Source organism: Mugil cephalus, chromosome 20 (assembly GCF_022458985.1).
Source record: "Mugil cephalus isolate CIBA_MC_2020 chromosome 20, CIBA_Mcephalus_1.1, whole genome shotgun sequence".
Classification (NCBI taxonomy): Eukaryota; Metazoa; Chordata; class Actinopteri; order Mugiliformes; family Mugilidae; genus Mugil; species Mugil cephalus.
In genome coordinates, this window is record NC_061789.1 from 7,750,374 (window position 1) to 7,773,737 (window position 23,364).

At 42.1% G+C, this 23,364-nt stretch overlaps 2 protein-coding genes across 2 annotated transcripts; both read right to left on the reverse strand.

Annotated features, from left to right (window-relative positions):
* Window positions 1-265: 265 nt before the first annotated feature.
* On the reverse strand, window positions 266-14,898 carry LOC124997417 (transmembrane protease serine 9-like). The gene is made up of 10 exons (XM_047571090.1): window positions 14,828-14,898; window positions 13,029-13,049; window positions 12,595-12,757; window positions 4,956-5,224; window positions 4,545-4,690; window positions 3,920-4,445; window positions 3,516-3,687; window positions 3,105-3,358; window positions 1,323-1,423; window positions 266-1,231 (listed from the first exon to the last, which is right to left on the reverse strand). The coding sequence occupies exons 1-10, from the start codon at window positions 14,880-14,882 to the stop codon at window positions 905-907; spliced, it is 2,034 nt and encodes a 677-aa protein (XP_047427046.1). The 5' UTR covers window positions 14,883-14,898; the 3' UTR covers window positions 266-904.
* On the reverse strand, window positions 8,546-22,021 carry zgc:100868 (uncharacterized protein LOC554458 homolog). Its single transcript, XM_047571094.1, has 11 exons — window positions 21,952-22,021; window positions 21,440-21,460; window positions 21,084-21,246; window positions 20,679-20,947; window positions 20,260-20,405; window positions 20,148-20,160; window positions 11,362-11,646; window positions 10,388-10,559; window positions 9,988-10,241; window positions 9,777-9,877; window positions 8,546-9,615 (listed from the first exon to the last, which is right to left on the reverse strand). The coding sequence occupies exons 1-11, from the start codon at window positions 22,004-22,006 to the stop codon at window positions 9,280-9,282; spliced, it is 1,815 nt and encodes a 604-aa protein (XP_047427050.1). The 5' UTR covers window positions 22,007-22,021; the 3' UTR covers window positions 8,546-9,279.
* Between the last annotated feature and the right edge of the window lie 1,343 nt (window positions 22,022-23,364).

Sequence of the window (23,364 nt, forward strand, 5' to 3'; positions counted from 1 at the left end):
CTCATGCAAAACATTATATTACTTCAACTACTACGCAAATACACTTTTTAGAGTGTTCTTTCTCTGCATATATTCAAACCACGCGGGGTTCTAATAGTTCATTCAATGCTTCAGTCTCGTTGTCTATATCCAAATGCCAAATGTTCATTTGGATGTATTTTCCAGAAACAGGGTCATGATTCTTTTTAATTAAACCCCCAAAATATTAAATCAGTGTCTCAGGTGACCAACACCAATTATTGTTTAAAAAAGAGACAAAAAGAAGTTTTGTTGAAACTATTGAAGGCGTTTAATCAACATGTTAGGTGCATATATATTCCCTTCTTTCTTGAGTCTGTTTGCTGATGCAAAATCAGCTGCGACTAATATAGATTAAAAGTGAATAATTTATAGGTTGGCCTTTGTTTAGTTTACTGTTGTAACCATTAACGTACATTAAACTAAGAAAGAAGAAATATGAATGGCAACCCTACACCATGAAATCTTGTACAATCCAAGATAGAAGCCAATGATAAGCAATATTCTAGTACAACAACATAATATTGTGTTTACAGTAAGTACAGAACATTTAACAGTGCGAAAATTTGACATTTTTGTCAAACAGCAGAGCAAAAGCCAAAGGGGCTCATGGTTAAGCCTACTGTCCTTCACACTAAAAAACAGCAAGGAATCACTCTTCCTCAGCACAGACTGAGCTTTAACAGGTATCTGTTGAGTCAACTGAAAAAGAACCACACAGCTACCCTTTGGCTCTTACTTTTCACAGCTCTGCTGCTAGTAGTCAACAGATAGAGGGACAGTCAAGTCAACCAATCACAGCTAGAGTTTTAAGTAACAATGCTTCTTCAAGTTTGCTCACATTCATTTGTGCTCACCACATTGTGTAAATCATTTAAAGACATTTCTATAAGAAGAGTTGGAGACAAGAAAAGAGGAAGAGGACATGGAAGAACAAGAAGAAAATGGATCGATTGGGTGTGCCCCCACTGGTAGTGACGGCATTGGAGTCAGTGGGGGCTGAGGTAGTGACGTTTGTGTTGTTTCTGCCTGAGTTTGGAGACAAGAACGTCCCCAGAGTCTGAGTCAGGAAGGACTCAAAGCGACTCAGTCTTGTGAAGACCATTGGTGGGTCTGCTCGTGTTCGACTGGTGGAGTTATTTTCAACTGATAAGACGACCGCCTGGAACCAAGAACCGTCTTGCTTACACATCAACGGACCCCCAGAGTCACCCTGAATAAACAGACAGCAATGTTGTTTTCAGGTATTTGACAAAATTCCACCAACAAAGTCAGGCATTATACAGTAACTAGTAATCATTTACCTGCTCCAGCGTGAAAGCTCCCACACAAATATCACTGTCACTCGTTGAAGCATTGCCACAGTCAACCACTGAGGTCTGGAACTCCTGCAGGACTTGTTCTTCTAAAGTGGAGAAAAATAACAAAACTGTAATGTCTAAAGCCTGGAAAGAGTATTGCTTCTCTGGGAGACCTCCTGCCTAGTTCCCATGCCCAAGAAGTCATCTCCTTCTGGTTACCATCAAGTGGCCCTTACGTCTCATGTGATGAAGGTGCTGGAGGGGTTGGTCTTGGCCCACCTAAGGCCACATGTGACATTGTCATTAGACCCCCTACAGTTTGCCTACCAGTCGTGTTTGGGGGTGGGTGAAGCTGTCATCTATTTGCAGAAGTTGACTCACTCACCCCTGGATGGTGGTGGAGGCTCGGTCAGAATCACATTTCTCCAGTGCCTTCAACACCATTGCTGGATGAGAAGCTGTGGTTGATGAGTGTTGTGTTCACGGTCTCCTGGTTCACTGACTACCTGACAGACAGGCCACATTTCGTGTGTTTGGGCCATGTCCTGTCTGATGTGGTTGTGAGTGGTGAGGGAGACCCACAGGGAACTGTACTTGCTCCGCTCTTGTTCCCTTATACACCACTGATTTTCAGCACAACTCAGAGTCATGTCACATACAGACAATTTCTGATGACTGCAGCTGTAGGGTGTATAAGTGGTGGGTGGGACAAGGAAGAGTATAAAGAACTGGTGGACAGATTTGTGAAGTGGGCTGGAAATGGTCACCTACTGCTTAATGTGGACAAGACCAAAGTGATGGTGATTGACTTGAGGAGCGGGGAACAGCTCCTCTGGCCTTCAGCATCCTTGGTAGGGACGTGGAGATGGTGGAAGAGTACAGATACATGGGAGTGAACATCGACAACAGACTAAACTGGAGGACCAACAGTACAGCTGTGTACAAGAAGGCCTGCAGCAGACTCTACTTCCTGAGGAAGCTGAGGTCCTTCAATGTGTGTATTAAGATGCTGGAGATGTTCTACCAGTCTGTTGTGGCCAGTACCCTTTTCTCTGCTGTGGTCTTCTGGGGGAACAACAGTGCAGCCAGTGACACCAACAGACTGAATAAACTGATCAGGGAGGCTGGCTCTGTCATTGGCTGTAGGCAGGAATCTTTTGAAGTGGTGGAGAGGAGGACACTAAACAAACTGTTATGGTGTGGAGTTTTTGCCTGCTTCTGTCCAGTCTGCCAATACCCTTACCGCTTTTAAAACCTGCATTAAGACCCACCTTTTTACCCTAGCCTTTGGCTGAGTGAGTCACCCATTTTGATCTTCTATCTTTATTACTTTACTGTTTCTACTGTTTTGCTTTTATCGTTTTTGTTGTTGATTATTTTATACTGTTAAGCACTTTGGTTGGCCATAGGCTTTTTAAATGTGCTATATAAATAAAAGTGACATTGACCCTCTCCATCTCCATCAGATAATAGACAGACAATGGAACACCTTCTCCAAGAGACTTAGACAATGTTGTCTCATAGAACACTACAGGAAATCTGTCCTGGCTCAAGCCCTCCACCTGTGCAATTCTTAATCTGTATGTGACAGATAAAACTCTGGACATTCTTTTTTTGTATTTACTTGTTACAATTCACTTAATTTATAATTCTTGTAAATATTGTATGAATATATAAATATATATGCAGTATGTATTTTGTTTATGCATGTGACGAGTACCCACCTATCTATAAAAGTACACTGGTTCAAGATGTGGCATTACCGCCACTGTGCTGTGGACTCACCCCCTCCTCGTCCGGAGCTCCATCCAGCAGCCCAGCATGTCACGCCCCCAGCGAAGGTCCGTCTGTTGTCCAGGCAGATGGGTTGGATGTAGTTGGACAGAGTGGGTTTGGTTGATAGATGCAGCACGGCAACATTGGACGCAGTCAGGTTGCTCAGAGTGACATTTATCACATTCACTGTCTCCTCAAACCGGTTGGCGCCATTCTGCTTCAAACGGCCCAACACAACAGTCCACTCAGACGCTACAGGGGAACTGTGGAGATTAAATGAAGTGAATTAGATGGTGTTGATTTATAAATGATGTCCAGATGTTGAGTCATTTCAACAGCTGTAAGACCTGAACTACCAGTTACTGGTTATCAAGTAAACAGTCAAGTCTAGTTAAAATACCATCACCCCAAGTGTCTTACCTTGAAAAACAATTGCTGTTGCTTAGCACAGAGTCCACACCCACCAGAGTCCCACCACACACATGTCTCCCATTCTTCTGTAAACTAGCCATCCATGGCCACACGCCATCTGTTGCCACCGAGCTTCCGCCAACAATACGAGAATTCAAGGGGGCTTCTCCACAGACCACCGCTGCAGAGAAAATCCAAAGGTAGATTATGATGAGACTTATTTTTTAAGAATGCATACAACTCCATCACTGCAGGTCCAGGCCAGACACACAACTTTAATTCAAGCTTCCAAATATGCCAGGCTGAATTTCAGGGAGGTTTGCACAGATATCTGGGATACGTGTGATACATCAGCTTCAACAGAAAGATGCTATTATGAATCTGAAAAGCATCTGGATATGACAGATACTCACGTCTTGGTGTGGTGGTTGGAGGGACGGTGGTGGTTGTAGTGGTTGGACGGAGGGTGGTGGTGGTTGTAGTGGTTGGACGGAGGGTGGTGGTGGTTGTAGTGGTTGGAGGGACAGTGGTGGTGGTTTTAGTGGTTGGAGGGAGGGTGGTGGAGTTTTTAGTGGTTGAAGGGACAGTGGTGGTTATAGTAGTGAGGGTGATCGTAGTTGTTGGAGGGAGTGTGGTGGTTGTAGTGGTGGTGGTTGTAGTGGTTGGAGGGAGGGTGGTGGTGGTTGTAGTGGTGGTGGTTGTAATGGCTGGCAGGCCTGTACAGGTGACACTGAGGTCACTGTTTGTCCCAGTGGATCTGAAGGAGATGAAGCCCGGCTGGTTGCTGCTGATTTGACTGTTAATCCATGAGTTGTACTGGGACACTCTGGTGTAGACTCCTGGGAAGTTAGGCTCAGCACAACCTTTTCCAAAACTCACGACTCCTGCCTGAATCCAGCGATCGTTCTGCTTGATCACAAGTGGACCTCCAGAATCTCCCTTTAAGACCGGAAACATTTAGTTGTAGAGTGGATGAGGAAGAAGAAAGAAGCTGTACAGGAGGTAAAACTCTGACACAAACACAGGTAAAATGATCACCTGGCAGGAGTCCTTCCCTCCTTCACGTAACCCAGCACACAGCATGTTGTCAGTGATGGAGCCCACTCCATAGTCGCAGTTACACTGTCTGTTTCCCACAATTGGGACGTTCACCTCCATGAGGTTTTGTGGGGAAGGAAGGGGAACTAAGATCACAGAAAAATGATAAACACACAGCTCATTAATGATAAAAGCAGTAACACCACCACCTTCAATCTGGTAGGTCAGGGACAAACACTAAATTCAAGTAACAAGACATTACTGAGCTCATGCTCTTTTGAGTGTTTACAGTGTCAACAGATAAAAAGGACCTAACTAACTGCTCTTAACAGATGTGACATATCTGACAAAGTAGTGCTGTAGCCAGGTCTTCTTTGAGCATAAATATATTCTGGTTTCTTTTTGACCCACCTCCACTTCCAATATTGCCCCACCCAGTGACCCAGCTGTTAACTCCGGCGAAGAAGGTGCTGTTTGTGGCTGCCAGGCAGACAGGTGAAATGTAGTTGGTGAAAGTAACCGGTGAGGAGAGTTGCAGTAGGGTGATGTCGTTGTCATTAGTGACGCTGTTGTAGCTGGGATGATTGATAATCTGTGTTACCGTCTGAGACACCTCGTTGGGGTTGGATCCCTCTTGTCTCTGACGACCCAGATACACAACCAGGTTGCTTGTAGAGGAACTAAATGCCACAAAAGAAACAAACATTACTCATTTTTTTCCTCACTTCAGTGATTGGTGCCCTGTGGCGACATGTATCTGTATTTCTATAATCCTGGTTATAGGTCTGGCTAAGTAGCATGATGGTATCCACTCACCTTGGGAAGCAGTGAGCAGCGCTCAGCACCCATTGATTGTTAATGAGGGATCCTCCACAGAAGTGACCTCCATTTCTGTGCAGATCAGCCTGCCAGGGCCAGCTGCCTACAGGGGCCTCCTGTCCTCCAACTATCCTGGTGTTGAGTGCTGGCTGACCACAGACTGAAGAGTATCATTAAAACACATGTCAGAACTATAAACTACTGACTGAAGACGCAGTGAGGAGAAGTTCAACTAATGTCAGTCAATTGTTTATTAAAAACTTCTTTTGTTTTTTAAGGCTATGACTCTGCTAGTATCAAACTGTACACATTTCTAAATAAATAAACATAAATCCCCAATTACGTGTTAAAATTGTCTCAAATCACATCAGGAAGGAAGTTAATAATTATGCATGGAAATCTAACTTACCAGATAGCTGTGACACTGACTCTGGAAAAAGAAAACAATAAAGGGTTGGTTCAGCAAAACAGTATTCATAACCTCTGTTGTTTTCACAGGTTCTGCAATAAAAGCAGAACAGAAAGTACACTTACTGAAGGTAAGGGGAGCTTACTTAGCTGGAGGACACCTAACACCAAGGCAAGGAACACCCCATAGCAGTAGCCATGGGGAGGTACATGGTCTGTGCCAATTTTAGGGTGGTGGTCTGTAACATCCACATAAATGATAGGCCCCATTGTAATGTTTAAGAACATTACATCATAATAAGATCATCAGTGTTCTTCACTTCACCAGCTGATGGCTTTAATGTGGTTGATGTTTATAGTGTAGCGTGTAGACACATTCAGATCTCATAATTAGCATCTCAAATACATAAAAATAGAAGTTAAAAAAATGCAATTGTTAATATTATTCAAAGCGTCTTACAAAACCTGGAGTGGTTTGATAGTATGAAGATATTATTTCACCATCAGTAAACCATTTAGTTTCACAGCAATTTTTACTCTGAATATAAGCTACTAAATGAAGTGAAATAACTTAAGTTCAGGATCAAGACCACACCTCAAATATCCGACTACCTGCACCTGTCTGTACAGGTGCATCTAACCTTTCCTCGCCCGTTTGGCTCGGTTCCATGTCCTACCTTTCCCTCCCCTTTTAACCTGATCAAGACTTGATCAAGTGTGGTCTTGGTAGAGAAATGTTTGGTTAAATTAAATTAGAGGTTTGTAAATCAAACAGCAATAATGTAACATGCTGTGATTATTTCACATATCTACTCGCAAATGTAATTAGTATTGTTTTTAGATTTCACAATGATCAACAAGTAATATCTAAATCTGTACAACATTTTCAAGAGCTCTTACCTTGTATCAGGAGAATCAGCACAGCAACAAAGACATGCATCTCTTTGTGGAACGCCATAATTGTTAAGTACACCTGTACAGATCTGTTCCAGTATAAATATCTTTCTTTACCCTCCCTGTCTTTTAAACACACCTCTTTGTTCCTCGCTATTCAAAGCTATTAAATGCAAGACTGAGCATGGATAATGCTGCTGCTCAGACCTCACATCACCCATAAGTGGACGTGATTATTTATGTTTTGTTTGTCTAGTATGTATTCTTCCAAAGTTTTGGTATTTTCATTCAGCCACATATTCTCCAATTGTAGCATGTCACAATTAACTATTAATTACAATCATGAATTATCACTTGTACATTGCAAAACTGTCTATTCAATGCTTCAGTGTCCTTGCTTATATATAAAAGCCAGTTCCAGAAATGAGCAGCATATTTTTTAAATTAAAGCCCCAAAACATTAAATCAGTCTGTCTGAGGTTACTGACACAGACATACTCTCTGGAGACAGGAAAATCAATGTTTTAAACAATCAGATTGTCATCCTCACCTGGCAACATTCCTGTACTGTCTTGAGGAATGCAACACTCTGTGACTGCTGCCATTTTCTGTCAGACACTTCAGTGTATACCTTGCAGGTGTTTTCATGTGTTGTCGTTAATTTCCACTTATTCTTATGGAAGTCAGATAAGATTTGAAACTTGCCATATATAAATAGTCATCATATTTAACATCAGACTATGGTCACGCAATTTAATTAGGTTTTCTTCAACTGAAGTTTACAAGTTAGATTAGCACTTTAAGTTCAAAATTTGAGTGCTCTGAAATCGCAGTTTACATTAATTGAACTTAAATTTAAGGCACATCCACTTAGAAATGTTTAATTTTTCTACTCAGTTATTTGTAAAATAGTGTTGCTTAACAGCCTGATAGTAAGGACAGGTTGGGACAGGGTGTGCTTCCATGCCTCCATAACATGGCACATTGCCTAAAAAAAAATCAGAAAAAAACGCCCTGACATCCGACACACAAAAATAAAACTGAAAGAAACTTATATCACACACTTGGATAAGAATAGAGTGTATGAAAGTGACATCACCGCAAGCGAAGACTCCAAGGTTACGGCCGCTGAGTGGCAAAAAGTGACATTTGAACAGGGAGATTAGCAGCATTAGTTTGAATTATAGGCTTTAATAGCATCTAAATTGTAAAACTGATTTTAAAAAAGCGAAGAGTTATTGCAATCAGTCAGTCATTACTAAGAAAACAACTGGAATCCAGGCACAGAAACCTGGTGTTGTGGTTCACATTTAGTGTCAGGTGATATGGTGGTAATTAATTTATGCTGTACTTTTTAATGAAGTCAACCCTTTTTTTTGAATTAAAGACTCAAAACGTTAAATCAGTGTCTCAGGTGACCAACACCAATTATTGTTTAAAAAAGAGACAAAAAGTTGTTTTGTTGGAACTGTTGAAGGTGTTTAGATGTTTGGTGCATATATATTCCCTTTTCTTGAATCTGTTTGCTGATGCAAAATGAACTGTGATTAATATAGACTAAAAATAATGATATTAAATGGTGACTGATCAAAATTAAGCACAGCAAGCCAGTGATTAATATTATTAAATTAAATTAAATTAAATTTAAATTTTTATTCTTTGACAGCACTAATTCTTATGTAAGATAAGATTTGAAACTTGCTGTAAATAAATAACCATCATATTCACTAACTTGTTTAGTAGACTACATCTACATCTATTTGAACCATTTATCTAGTAGCATACTGTTACATTATTAGCCTATGTTGGGTTAATTTTTTAACTAGTTATCTTTTTTCCTGTGTTTAGCTAAGTATCCCACTCGTTATCAGTAAGCATCCGTGTAGCTAACCATTTCATTCATTTGTATCTTTGCCAGTGTTTAGCTTGCTATTGGAACCATTGACATACACTAAGAATTTTATGAATTTATGGATAAGCAAAGTTTTTGCTACTTCAGTTTGTCCTTCACATTACTTTTAATAAGAATAACAACAAAAATGAAAAGCAACCCTACATGATACCCCCATGAAATCTTGTACAATCCAATAAAGCTAAAAATAATCCAATCCACTTAGCAATAAGCAATATTCTAGTATGACAACATAACATTGTGTTTACAGTAAGTACAGAATATTTAACATTGCAAAATTTGACACATTTTGTCTCTGTAGTGATTTTAAATCTTCATAATAACTAAATGTTTGAGTTCATCTTCATTTCCACACCCTTCAAATTAATTCCTTGTTGGCACATTGCAGCAGAGCAGTAATAAAAGGGGCTCATGGTTAGGCCTACTGTCCTACTGTCCTTCACGGTTAAAAACAGTAAAGAATCAGTCTTCCTCACACAGACTGAGCTTTAACAGATATTTGTTGAGTCAACTGTACAAGAACCACACAGCTACCCTTTGTCTCTTACGTTTCACAACTCTGCTGCTAGTGGTCAACGGATAGAGGGACAATCAAGTCAACTAATGGTAGATATAAATTTTAAGTAACAATGCTTCTTCAATTTAAGGTTTGCTCATATTCATTTGTGCTCATCACATTGTGTAAATCATTGAAAGACATTTCTATGAGAAGAGTTGGAGACAAGACAAGAGGAAGAGGACATGGAAGAACAAGATGAAAATGGATTGATTGGTTGTGCCCCCACTGGTAGTGGAGTTGGTGGAGGCCGGGGTGGTGATGTTGATGGTGTTGTTGACATTTGTGTTGTCGCTGCCTGAGTTTGGAGACAAGAACGTCCCCAGAGTCTGAGTCAGGAAGGACTCAAAGCGGCTCAGTCGTGTGAAGACCATCGGTGGGTCTGCTCGTGTTTGACTGGTGGAGTTGTTTTCAACCGTTAAGACGACCGCCTGGAACCAAGAACCGTCTTGCTTACACATCAATGGACCCCCAGAGTCACCCTGAATAAACAGAGAGCAATGTTGTTATCAGGTGTTTGACTAAATTCCACCAACAAAGTCAGGCAAACTCAGCTGCTAATGAGGATCATGTGATAGATGTATCAAAACATAATAATAGTAGTATAATACTGCATAATAATAGTAACCAGGTCCTCATTTACCTGCTCCAGGGTGAAAGCTCCCACACAAATGTCACTGGCACTTGTTGAAGCATTGCCACAGTCAACCACTGAGGTCTGGAACTCCTGCAGGACTTGTTCTTCTAAAGTGGAGAAAAATGACAAAACTGTGACGTCTAAACAACGTTGTTTTATCTGAAGATGTAGAATGATTCAAAGATGTGGCATTACCGCCACTGTGCTGTGGACTCACCCCCTCCTCGTCTGGAGCTCCATCCAGCAGCCCAGCATGTCACGTCCTCGGCAAAGGTCTGTCCGTTGTCAAGGCAGATGGGTTGGATGTAGTTGGACAGGGTGGGTTTGGTTGACAGATGAAGAACGGCAACATTGGACCCAGTCAGGTTGCTCAGAGTGATATTTGTCACATTCAGTGTCACCTCAAAGGGGTTGGAGCCATTCTGCTTCAAACGGCCCAACACAACAGTCCACTCAGACGGTACAGGGGAACTGTGGAGATTAAATGAAGTGAATTATAGGGTGTTGATTTAGAAATGATGTCCAGATGTTGGGTCACCTCAACAGATGTAAGATCTGAACTACCAGTTACTGGTACTGAAAGTCTAGCTGAAATACCATCACCCCAGGTGTCTTACCTTGAGAAACAGTCAGCGTTGCTTAGCACAGAGTCCACAGCCACCAGAGTCCCACCACACACATGTCTCCCATTCTTCTGTAAACTAGCCATCCATGGCCACATGCCAGCTGTTGCCACTGAGCTTCCACCAACAATACGAGATTTCAACGGGGCTTCTCCGCAGACCACCGCTGTAGGAAAAAATCCAAATTTTTAAAGACGTTATGTAGCTCCATCATTGCAGATCCAGGGCCAGACACACAACTTTAATTCAAGCTTCCAAATATGACAGGCTGAATTTCAGGGAGGTTTGCACAGATATCTGGGATACATGTGATACATCAGCTTCAATAGAAAGCTGCAATTATGAATTTTAAAAAAGTCATGACATGACGGAGGGTCAGTGCTATAGGGCTTAGAGCCCCTCCCAACTTAAAGATGTGAAGGTCAATAAAGATGAAGACAGCATCATTCTATTCGTGGACTGAACGGACCTTCGCCTCCTCACCTTTTTGTGCTTGACTCTCTCAACCACCTCTTTTCTTAGTGGACATCACAGCTAGGTGCGGAAGCCAAGTATGTTTAGCTTACAGGCAGTATAGGTCTTACACCTTGGCTTTGCCATGAACACATATGACTACTAAAAGCTTAACAACACAATAACTCCAATATTATCTATGGATAGCAAAACCCTAATGTACTGGTGCTCAGTGAGAAAGGGCTTCGTGGGGGAGGGAGGGGTAAATGAGAGAGGTGGATCTGCAATGTAAAGGGGTGCTGCATTTCCTTGTTTAAATATTATGTTTAGACTACATACTTTATACTATTGTGCTGATTTTTTTTTGTCATTTTATCATAGAGAAGTATTTAAGTGTTGTTGTTATGTATTGTTATATATATATTGATATAAATGTATATAAACAATAACCAAAAACATTTTATTTTTTTTCAATTCCCAATTTTTAGGGGTAGACGCCTATGACAGACACTCACGTCTCAGTGTGGTGGTTGGAGGAAGGCTGGTGGTAGTGGTATTGGTGGTAGTGTTGGTTATAATGGCTGGCAGGCCTGGACAGGTGAAACTCAGGTCACTGTTTGTCCCATTGGATGTGAAGGTGATGAAGCCCGGCTGGTTGCTGCTGATTTGACTGTTAATCCATGAGTTGTACTGGGACACTCTGGTGTAGACTCCTGGGAACTTAGGCAGTGCACAACCTTTTCCAAAACTCACAATTCCTGCCTGAATCCAGCGATTGTTCTGCTTGATCACAAGTGGACCTCCAGAATCATTCTTTAAGACCAGAAACATTTAGTTGTAGAGTAGATGAGGAAGAAGAAGGAAGCTGTACAGGAGGTAAAACTCTGACACAAACACAGGTAAAATGATCACCTGGCAGGAGTCCTTCCCTCCTACACATAACCCAGCACACAGCATGTTGTCAGTGATGTTGCCCTCTCCATAGTAGCAGCGACACTTTCTGTTTCCCACAATTGGCACATCCACCTCCATTAGGTTTTGTGGGGAAGGAAAGCACTCTAAGTTCACAGAATGATAAATACATAGCTCATTAATGATAAAGCCAGTAACAACACCATCTTCAATCTGGTAGGTCAGGGACAAACACTAAATTCAAGTAATTCATCTTCTGCAGCTGCTCATGCTCCTTTGAATGTTTACAGTGTCAACAGATAAAAGGGACCTAACCAACTTTACCTTAACTGCTCTTAACAGATGTGACATATCTGACACAGTAGTGCTGTAGCCAGGTCTTCTTTTAGCATAAATAATAATAATAATGATCTGGTTTCTATTTGACCCACCTCCACTTCCATTAGTGCCCCACCCTGTGACCCAGCTGTTAACTCCGGCGAAGAAGGTGCTGTCTGTGGCTGCCAGGCAGACAGGTGAAATGTAGTCGGTGAAATTCACCGGTGAGGAGAGTTGCAGTAGGGTGATGTCGTTGTCATTAGTATCGCTGTTGTAGCTGGGATGATTGATAATCTGTGTTACCGACCGAGACACCTCGTTGGGGTTGAATCCCTCTTGACTCTGACGACCCAGATACACAAGCAGGTCGCTTGTAGAGGTACTAAATGCCAGAAAAGAAACCAGCATTGCTTATTTCTTTCCTCACTTCAGTGATTGGTGCTCTGTGGCGACATGTATCTGTATTTCTATAATCCTGGTTACAGGTCTGGCTACATGGCATGATGGTATCTGCTCACCTTGAGAAGCAGTGAGCAGCGCTCAGCACCCATTGATTGTTAATGAGGGATCCTCCACAGAAGTGACTTCCATTTTCGTGCAGATCGGCCATCCAGGGCCAGCTGCCTTCACGGGCCACCTGTCCTCCAACTATCTTGGTGTTGAGTGTTGGCCGACCGCAAACTGAAGAGTATCATTAAAACACACATGTCAGAACTGTAAACTACTGACTGAAGACGCAGTGAGGAGAAGTTCAACTAATCATAGTCAGTAGTTTATCAAAAACTACTTTTGCTTGTTTGTTTTTTTTAAGGCTATGACTCTGGAGTTGTCCGAATATGAACAGAATCAAACTGTACACATCTCTGCCCAATAGAAAGAAACATAATCCCCAATTATGTGTTAAAATTGTCTTTGTCTCAGCAGGAAGGAAGTTAAGAATTATGCAACTTACCAGATAGCTGTGACACCGACTCTGAAAAAAGAAAACAATAAAGGGTTGGTACAACAAACATGTATAGAGTGATACTGTGTAGAGTGTTGACCCTTGTAAGGAGCATTGTAAGGCATTCAGGCACCATACTGACAGATGGTTAGGGACATAGTCAGAGGCTTAAAGAGGTTAGAGAAAGAAGGGTGAGCACAGCAGCTACCAGTGCTTTTCAATTGAGTTACCAAGAGTTGATTTAGCCTCAGTTACTCCTACTTACTTACAGTAAGTAGAGTAGTACTGTTACTTCTGTTAATAATTTTTGATTGTTTTTTTTTTGTTTGTTTGTTTGTTTAGCACTGTAAATAAAATGTCCACCAATTAGGGCTTAAGTTATTTGCATGTTACTTATACAGTCTGACAAAAATGGAAAAAAAAATTTACACTAATAATGCCATAGTAAAATATTTACTTTAACAATAATGATAATAATAATGATGTATTGGTTTTATATTGCGCTTTTCTATTTTTAGATGCCCAAAGCACTTACGATTGGATGCATTATTCAATCACTCATATAGTCACACTCTGGTGGTGGTAAACTACCTCAGTAGTCACAGCTGCCTGGGGGCAGGCTGACGGAAACATGGCGGCCAAACTGCTCCTACGGCTCTACCTCCTGAGACTACTACTGCCAAAACCAAACCTAACTAATTATACCCTGCGCAGTCCATCTAACCTGTTCTGTTGGGGCAAGGCCGAAACACCAGCATGTACTTTGTGCCAAGGAAGAATGCTGGAGCATGTTCTCAGCTGCTGCCCCAAGCCACTAAATGAAGGACACTATCACTGGCACCACAACCAGGTGCTGAAGGTGGTTACCGAATCCATCTGCAGTGCCATTAACCAGAGCAAGCACTTCCAAACATCAAGACACCAGATTACATTAGCGGGAGAACATCCCAAATGCCAACCAAAAGTTCAAGCTGGTCTCCTGGGAACGGCACATGACTGGCACATGAGGGTAGACCTGGGAAAACAACTAAGGTTCCCGCAAGTCAAATCAGAGTTGAGCCTTGTACAAGACATTGTGTTGTTCTCCAAGAAATCTAAACTGGTGGTCATGCTTTAGCTCACAGTGCCTTGGGAAAAGAGGATGGAGCGGGCCAGTAAAAGGGAGAAGGGGAAATATGCTGAGCTGACAGACAATTGGGCAGAGAGGGGTGGTGTGCATAGTGTTTGCCCATTGATGTCGGGAGCAGTGGCTTTTCTGAAGATCATTATGCAAGACCTACGGTCTCCTGGGTATCACTGGAGTATGCAAAAGAAAAGCCATCAGTAGAGCAGCGGAAGCTGTGGAGAAGGCTTTAAGATGGCTGTGGATTGGACGGGCCAAGGAATGGAGTAATGTCTCTTGGACAGAGGTCGGGAATTGGTCAGTCCGGGTCATGTCGTGTGGGTGAGTGGGTCTGAAGTTGAAAGACCCAAAACGCTCTATGATCCCAGGTACTTCAATGAAGATCTGTCCATGTGCATTAAGAGATGTATGTAACAACCATACCCGGTGTATTATTATGACTGTATGTGCATCAACTCGTGTTATAACTACAAACGTTATGACCACAATAAACATTTTCCAAAACCTGAAGTAGGGGTGCATTAATAGCCATTTTAAAAAGTGTAAAATACTCATCACTGATCATTTCAAGCTGCTTTCCAAACCTAACAAGTATTTAATGTCTTAAGTCCTCAGGACAAAAACAAACAACAGGTCCTGTCCAAATCAGTCCGTCTTTCTGTGCACCATTTTCAAGAGCTCTTACCTGGTATCAGGAGAATCAGCACAGCAAACACACAAATCGCTCTCTGGACAGCCATAATTGTAAGTCCACCTCAACAGATCTGTTCCAGCAGCCTTCTGTCTTCTCCCTTTCTCTCAAAACACACCTCTCTGCCTCAGTGACAGTCACCTGTCTAAATACACACCCAAAAAGTACACCTCACAGCATGATCTTTCTGTCCTTGTGTATAACATCAACAGCTCTTCTGGTGCTACTTCACTTCAGCTTCAATACACATGGAATCATTAGCTGGCTTTTTCTGACACCTATACTAAACAATAACTTTCTTTTTAGAATCATGAATTATCATTTGTACATATGAAAACATATTAGAGATGAAACCATCGTCTCTCTGGGCTCTCAGCCCATTTGTCTAGTTGGGCCTGTTCTCCACACCCACATCAAAATGTTTAATTTGTTTTCACTGTTAGAGAGTTACGTAAGGCAGTTATCCAACACGATAACGTATGGCTGTAAAAGTCATGTACTGTAGTAGTAGTTTGAGTATTACTGTAAAAATCACAGTAGACAAGAGTTATTGTGAAGAAAATCACTGTAGCCAGAATAGTACTTAAATAGTAATGTACTGCATTTTTACTTTATTGTGTGTCTCATAATATAAACGATGATTATCTCAGAATTTTGAGTTTTGATTTTGTTATCATAGGTTTCACCCTTCATATCATATTTATGTCTTCTTAGCTCATAATTGTGACTTTATGCTCATAGTGACTTATTATTGGACTAATAATTTGTATCAAGGCCCCCTTATACTGCTGCTACCCATTGGACAATGACTGTTTGGTAGCGTGCTTTTAGAAAGATCAAAGAGGATCAAAAGAGCTTTGAAACAGCCATGTTCAGTCGAACAAATCACATTGCTACAAAACCGGACACAAACCGTGCAGCCACAGCACCTTTAGTTCAGGGCAAGTGACAGTATAGCCCTGTCTGTGACTTATCGGTAGCACACAAGGCTTTGTCTTGTGCTTGTGTTTATTTTTGTGGTGTTTTCCATGTGCTTCCATAACATGGCAATTTTTTCCATAAAAACATCATGACGTCAGATGCACAAAAACAAAATCTAAAGAAACTTAACCGACACACTTTGACTTGAGTAAGAATAGTAGGTTAATCAAACTAAGTGTAATTTCAACTTGATGCATTCTTCTTGCTCTGCATATAACAGTTCATTCAATGCTTCAGTGTCGTTGTTTATATCCAAATGCCAAATGTTCATTTGGATATGTTTTCCAGAAACAACCAGCAAAGGTCATGATTCTTTTTAATTAAAGTCCCAAAATATTAAATCAGTGTCTCAGGTGACCAACACCAATTTTTGTTAAAAAAAGAGACAAAAAGAAGTTTTGTTGAAACTGTTGAAGGTGTTTAATCAATATGTTTGGTGCATATATTCCCTTCTTTTTTTAGTCTATTTGCTGATGCAAAATCAACTGCAACTACTATAGTTTAAAAGTGAATCATTTATAGCTTAGCCTGTGTTTAGTTTACTAATGTAACCATTTACGTACATTAAACTAAGAAAGAAGAAATATGAATGGCAACCCTACACCATGAAATCTTGTACAATCCAAGATAGAAGCTAACAATAAGCAATATTCTAGTACGACAACATAATATTGTGTTTACAGTAAGTACAGAACATTTATCAGTGCAAATTTTTGACATATTTTGTCTTCATAGTGATTTTAAATGATCATAATAACAACATTTTTCCAGTGCATCTTCATTTTCACACCCTTCAAATTAATTCCAGGTTGTTCGTACATTACAGCAGAGCAGTAGTAAAAGGGGCTTATTGTTAAGCCTTCTGTCCTACTGTCCTTCACAGTTAAAAACAATAAAGAATCACTCTTCCTCAGCACAGACTGAGCAGGTATCTGTTTAGTCAACTGAAAAAGAACCACGCAGCTACCCTTTGGCTCTTACTTATCACAGCTCTGCTGCTAGTAGTCAACAGATAGAGGGACAGTCAAGTCAGCTAATCACAGCTAGAGTTTACGTAACAATGTTTCTTCAATTTAAGGTTTGCTCACATTCATTTGTGCTCATCACATTGTGTAAATCATTTAAAGACGTTTCTATAAGAAGAGTTGGAGACAAGAAAAGAGGGAGAGGACATGGAAGAACAAGAAGAAAATGGATTGATTGGGTGTGCCCCCACTGGTAGTGACGGCACTGGAGTCAGTGGGGGCTGAGGTAGTGACGTTTGTGTTGTTGCTGTTGCTGCTCTTTGGAGACAAGAGTGTCCCCAGAGTCTGAGTCAGGAAGGACTCAAAGCGACTCAGTCGTGTGAAGACCATCGGTGGGTCTGCTCGTGTTCGACTGGTGGAGTTGTTTTCAACTGATAATACGACCGGCTGGAACCAAGAACCATCTTGGTTACACATCAATGGACCCCCAGAGTCGCCCTGAATAAACAGACAGCAATGTTGTTTTCAGGTATTTGACAAACTTCCACCAACAAAGTCCGGCATTATACAGTAACCAGTAATCATTTACCTGCTCCAGGGTGAAAGCTCCCACACAAATGTCACTGTCACTCGTTGAAGCATTGCCACAGTCAACCACTGAGGTCTGGAACTCCTGCAGGACTTGTTCTTCTAAAATGGAGAAAAATAAGACAACTGTAATGTCTAAAGCCTGGAGAGGGTATTGCTTCTCTGGGAGACCTCCTGCCTAGTTCCCATGCCCAAGAAGTCATCTCCTTCTGGTTACCATCAAGTGGCCCTTACGTCTCATGTGGTGAAGGCGCTGGAGAGGTTGGTTTTGGGCCACCTAAGGCCACAGGTGAAATCATCATTAAAACCAATACAGTTTGCCTACCAGTCGTGTCTGGGGGTGGGTGAAGTCGTCATCTATTTGCTGAAGTTGACTCACTCACACCTGGATGGAGGTGGAGGCAGGGTCAGAATCACATTCTTTGATTTCTCCAGTGCCTTCAACACCATCCAGCCTTTATTGCTGGGTGAGAAGCTGTGGTTGATGGGTGTTGTATTCAGGGTCTCTTGGTTCACTGACTACCTGACAGACAGGCCACATTTCGTGTGTTTGGGCCATGTCCTGCCTGATGGGGTGGTGAGTGGTGAGGGAGACCCAAAGGGTACTGTACTTGCTCCGCTCTTGTTCACCTTGTACACCACTGAATTCAGCACATCTCAGAGATGGTGATTGACCATCAGGAGGAGGGGAAAAGCTTCTCTGCCCCTCAGCATCCTTGGTAGGGACGTGGAGATGGTGGAGGAGTACAAATACTGGGAGTGAACATTGACAACAGATTGAACCGGAGGACCAACAGTACAGCTGTGTACAAGAAGGGCTGCAGCAGACTCTACTTCCTGAGGAAGCTGAGGTCCTTCAATATGTGTAATAAGATGGTGGAGATGTTCTACCAGTCAGTTGTGGCCAGTACCCTTTTCTCTGCTGTGGTCTTCTGGGGGAACAACAGTGCAGCCAGGGACATCAACAGACTGAATAAACTGATCAGGAAGGCTGGCTCTGTTATTGGCTGCAGTGGTGGTGGAGAGGAGGACACCAAACAAACTGACAAAGTGACATTGACATTGACCCTCTCCATCAGATAATAGACAGACAACAGAGAACCAAGAGACAACGTTGTCTCAAAGAACGCTACAGGAAATCTTTCCTGCCTCATGCCCTCCACCTGTTCCATTCCTCATCTGTATGTGACAGATGACATGCTGGACATTTTTTTTCTGTATTCACTTATTTCAATTCACTTACTTTGGAATTCTTGTAAATATTTTGTATATAGTTTTGTTGTGCTTTTTCTGTTATATAGTATGTATGTAAGTGTCAAGCACCTACCTACATACTTACCTATCTATAGATCTAGAATGATTCAAAGAGGTGGCATTGCTGCCACTGTACTGTGGACTCACCCCCTCCTCGTCCGGAGCTCCATCCAGCAGCCCAGCATGTCACGTCCTCTGCAAAGGTCCGTCTGTTGTCCAGGCAGATGGGTTGGATGTAGTTGGACAGAGTGGGTTTGGTTGACAGATGCAGCACAGCAACATTGGACCCAGTCAGGTTGCTCAGAGTGACATTTATCACATTCAGTGTCACCTCAAAGGGGTTGGCGCCATTCTGCTTCAAACGGCCCAACACAACAGTCCACTCAGACGCTACAGGGGAACTGTGGAAATTAAATGAAGTGAATTAGATGGTGTTGATTTAGAAATGATGTCCAGATGTTGGGTCACCTCAACAGATGTAAGACCTGAACTACCAGTTACTGGTACTGAAAGTCTAGCTGAAATACCATCACCCCAGGTGTCTTACCTTGAGAAACAGTCAGCGTTGCTTAGCACAGAGTCCAGACCCACCAGAGTCCCACCACACACATGTCTCCCATTCTTCTGTAAACTAGCCATCCATGGCCACATGCCATCTGTTGCAACCGAGCTTCTGCCAACAATACGAGAATTCAAGGGGGCTTCTCCACATACCACCGCTGTGGAGAAAAACCAAAGGTAGATATGATGAGACTTGTTTTTAAAGACAGCATGCAGCTCTATTATTGCAGATCCAGGCCAGACACACAACTTTAATTCAAGCTTCCAAATATGACAGGCTGAATTTCAGTGAGGTTTGCACAGATATCTGGGATACATCAGCTTCAACAGAAAGATGTGCCTATGAATCTGCAAAACGTCTGGATATGACAGATACTCACGTTTCTCTGTGGGGGTTGGAGGGATGGTGGTGGTGGTTGTAGTAGTGGTGGTGGTTGTTGTGGTTGGACGGAGGGTGGTGGTTGTTGTGGTGGTTGGACGGAGGGTGGTGGTGGTTGTAGTGGTTGGAGGGAGGGTGGTGGTTGTTGTAGTGGTTGGAGGGATGGTGGTGGTCGTAGTGGTTGGAGGGAGGGTGGTGGTTACAGTAGTGAGGGTGGTCAAAGTTGTTGGAGGGAGCGCGGTGGTTGTAGTGGTTGGAGGGAGGGTGGTGGTTGTGGTGGTTGGAGGGACGGTGGTGGTTGTAGTGGTTGGACCGACGATGGTGGATGTAGTAGTGGTTGTTGTAGGGTGTGTGGTGGTTGTAATGGGTGGCAGGCCTGGACAGGTGACACTCAGGTCACTGTTTGTCCCAGTGGATGTGTAGGTGATGTAGCCCGGCTGATTACTGCTGATTTGACTGTTAATCCATGAGTTGTACTGGGACACTCTGGCGTAGACTCCTGGGTTGTTTGGCTCAGCACAACCATTTCCAAAACTCACAACTCCTGCCTGAATCCAGCGATCATTCTGCTTGATCACAAGTGGACCTCCAGAATCTCCCTTTAAGACCAGAAACATTTAGTTGTAGAGTGGATGAGGAAGAAGAAGGAAGCTGTACAGGAGGTAAAACTCTGACACAAACACAGATAAAATGATCACCTGGCAGGAGTCCTTCCCTCCTTCACGTAACCCAGCACACAGCATGTTGTCAGTGATGGAGCCCACTCCATAGTCGCAGTTACACTGTCTGTTTCCCACAATTGGCACATCCACCTCCATGAGGTTTTGTGGGGAAGGAAGGGGAACTAAGATCACAGAAAAATGATAAACACACAGCTCATTAATGATAAAAGCAGTAACGCCACCACCTTCAATCTGGTAGGTCAGGGACAAACACTAAATTCAAGTAATTCATCTTTTGCAGCTTCTCATGCTCTTTTGAATGTTTACAGTGTCAACAGATAAAAGGGACCTAACCAACTTTAACTTAACTTCTCTTAACAGACATATCTGACAAAGTAGTGCTGTAGCCAGGTCTTCTTTGAGCATAAATATAATCTGGTTTCTTTTAGACCCACCTCCACTTCCAATATCGCCCCACCCAGTGACCCAGCTGTTAACTCCGGCGAAGAAGGTGCTGTCTGTGGCTGCCAGGCAGACAGGTGAAATGTAGTTGGTGAAAGTCACCGGTGAGGAGAGTTGCAGTAGGGTGATGTCGTTGTCATTAGTGATGCTGTTGTAGCTGGGATGATTGATAATCTGTGTTACCGTCTGAGACACCTCGTTGGGGTTGGATCCCTCTTGACTCTGACGACCCAGATATACAACCAGGTTGCTTGTAGAAGTACTAAATGTCACAAAAGAAACCAAAATTACTCATTTCTTTCCTCACTTCAGTGATTGGTGCCCTGTGGCGACATGTATCTGTATTTCTATAATCCTGGTTATAAGTCTGGCTACGTGGCATGATGGTATCTGCTCACCTTGAGAAGCAGTGAGCAGCGCTCAGCACCCATTGATTGTTAATGAGGGATCCTCCACAGAAGTGACCGAACGCATTGTGCAGATCAGCCTGCCAGGGCCAGCTGCCTTCAGGGGCCTCCTGTCCTCCAACTATCCTGGTGTTGAGCGCTGGCTGACCGCAGACTGAAGAGGACCATTAAAACACACTGTCAGGCCTATAAACTACTGACTGAAGATGCAGTGAGGAGAAGTTAAACTAATGTCAGTCAGTGGTTTATCAAAAACTTTTGTATTTGTTTTTTAAGGCTATGTGTTAAAATTGTCCCAAGTCTCATCAGGAAGGAAGTTAATGATTATGCATGGAAATCTAACTTACCAGATAGCTGTGACACTGACTCTGAAAAAAGAAAACAATAAAGGATTGGTACAACAAACAAACAGGACTGAAGGACTGAAGGTAAGGGGAGCTTACTTAGCTGGAGGACACCTAACACCAAGGCAAGGAACACCCCATAGCAGTAGCCATGGGGAAGTACATGGTCTGTGCCAATTTTAGGGTGGTGGTCTGTAACATCCACATAAATGATAGGCACCATTGTAATGTTTAAGAACATTACATCACAATAAGATCATCAATGTTGTTCACCTCCCCAGCTGATGGCTTTAATGTGGTTGATATTCTCACAACTGCTTTTACTCTGACTATAAACTACTAAATTTATAGTCAGACTAAATTAGAGGGTTGTAAAATCAAACAGCAACAATGTAACACGCTGTGATTATTTCACATATCTACTTCAAAAACCTAATCAGTATTTAATGTTTTTAGCTTTCACAACGATCAACAGGTCCCGTCCAAATCTGTACAACATTTTCAAGAGCTCTTACCTTGTATCAGGAGAATCAGCACAGCGAACACACGCGTCACTTTGTGGAAAGCCATAATTGTTAAGTGCACCTGTGCAGATCTGTTCCAGTATAAATAGCTTTCTTTACCCTCCCTGTCTTTCAAACACACCTCTTTCTGCCTCGCTATTCAAAGCCATTAAATGCAAGACTGACCATTGATAATGGTGCTGCTCGGGCCTCACGTCATCAATGACTACACAAGCTTATTTATGGTTTGTTTGTCTAGTATGTATTCTTCCTAAGTTTTGGTATTTTCATTCAGCCACATATTCACCTATCATCGCATGTCATGGTTAGAATCATGAATTATCAAATCGAAAATCAATGTTTTAAACAATCAGATTTTCATCCTCAACTGGCAACATTTGTGTACTGTCTTGGGGAATGCAACACTCTGTGACTGCTGCTGTTTTCTGTCCAACATCTTTGTGTACACCTTGCAGGTGTTTTCAGGTGTTGTCCTTAATTTCCACTTATTCTTATGGAAGTCAGATAAGATTTGAAACTTGCCGTGTATAATCATATTTAACGTCAAACTATGGTGAGGATGTATTATCAGCAAAAGAAAAGAAAAATATAGCCTCTAGTTTTGCAGATTTACTGGCAGTAAAAGAAAAAATAGTAGGATGATGCCACTTGTAATGGAGAATGTTCATGATGTTGATAGTTTTAGACTAAAATGCTTCACTGAAAAAAGGAAATTGTTGCATCAACTTAAAAAAATGACTTCAATTCAACGCAATTCAGTATGTTTTTTCAACTTAAATTTACAAGTTAGATTAGCACCTTAAGTTAATAACTTGAGTGCTTTGAAATCAACAGTTTACATTAATCCAACATAAATTCAAGGCACATCCACTTTCTACTCAATTACTTGCAAAAGTTTTCTGATATTGTTGCAGCCTAAAAGTATGGTTTCAAAAAAGGTAACTTTTATAGTCATCAGAGTCCACAGGGCAGGGCTAACACAGAGACAAGTAAGAATCACCAATCAACCTAACCTAACCTGACAAACATGTCTTTGGAGGTGGGAGTAAACTGGAGTACCCAGAGATAACCCATACAGACACAGGTAGAACATGTAAACGACATCCAGAAGGGCCCAAGTCGGACTAGAACCCAGACCTTCTCGCTGGGAGGCATCAGTGTTCTTAAATTAAATATAATGCCCAAACTTCTGTATTTGTTTCAGTACATCCCATCGCCACCCCCTGTTGATTTATTCCCACTCCTAAAGAAAATTTTTGTATGTTTTTTGTGGAATAATAGACGACCGAGGCTACGTTTATCACTCATGTACCTACCATATGATCGAGGAGGCCTCAAGTGCCCCAATCCACTTTGGTATTATTGGGCAGCCCAACTGAGGACTATGATGCATTTTTTTACAGA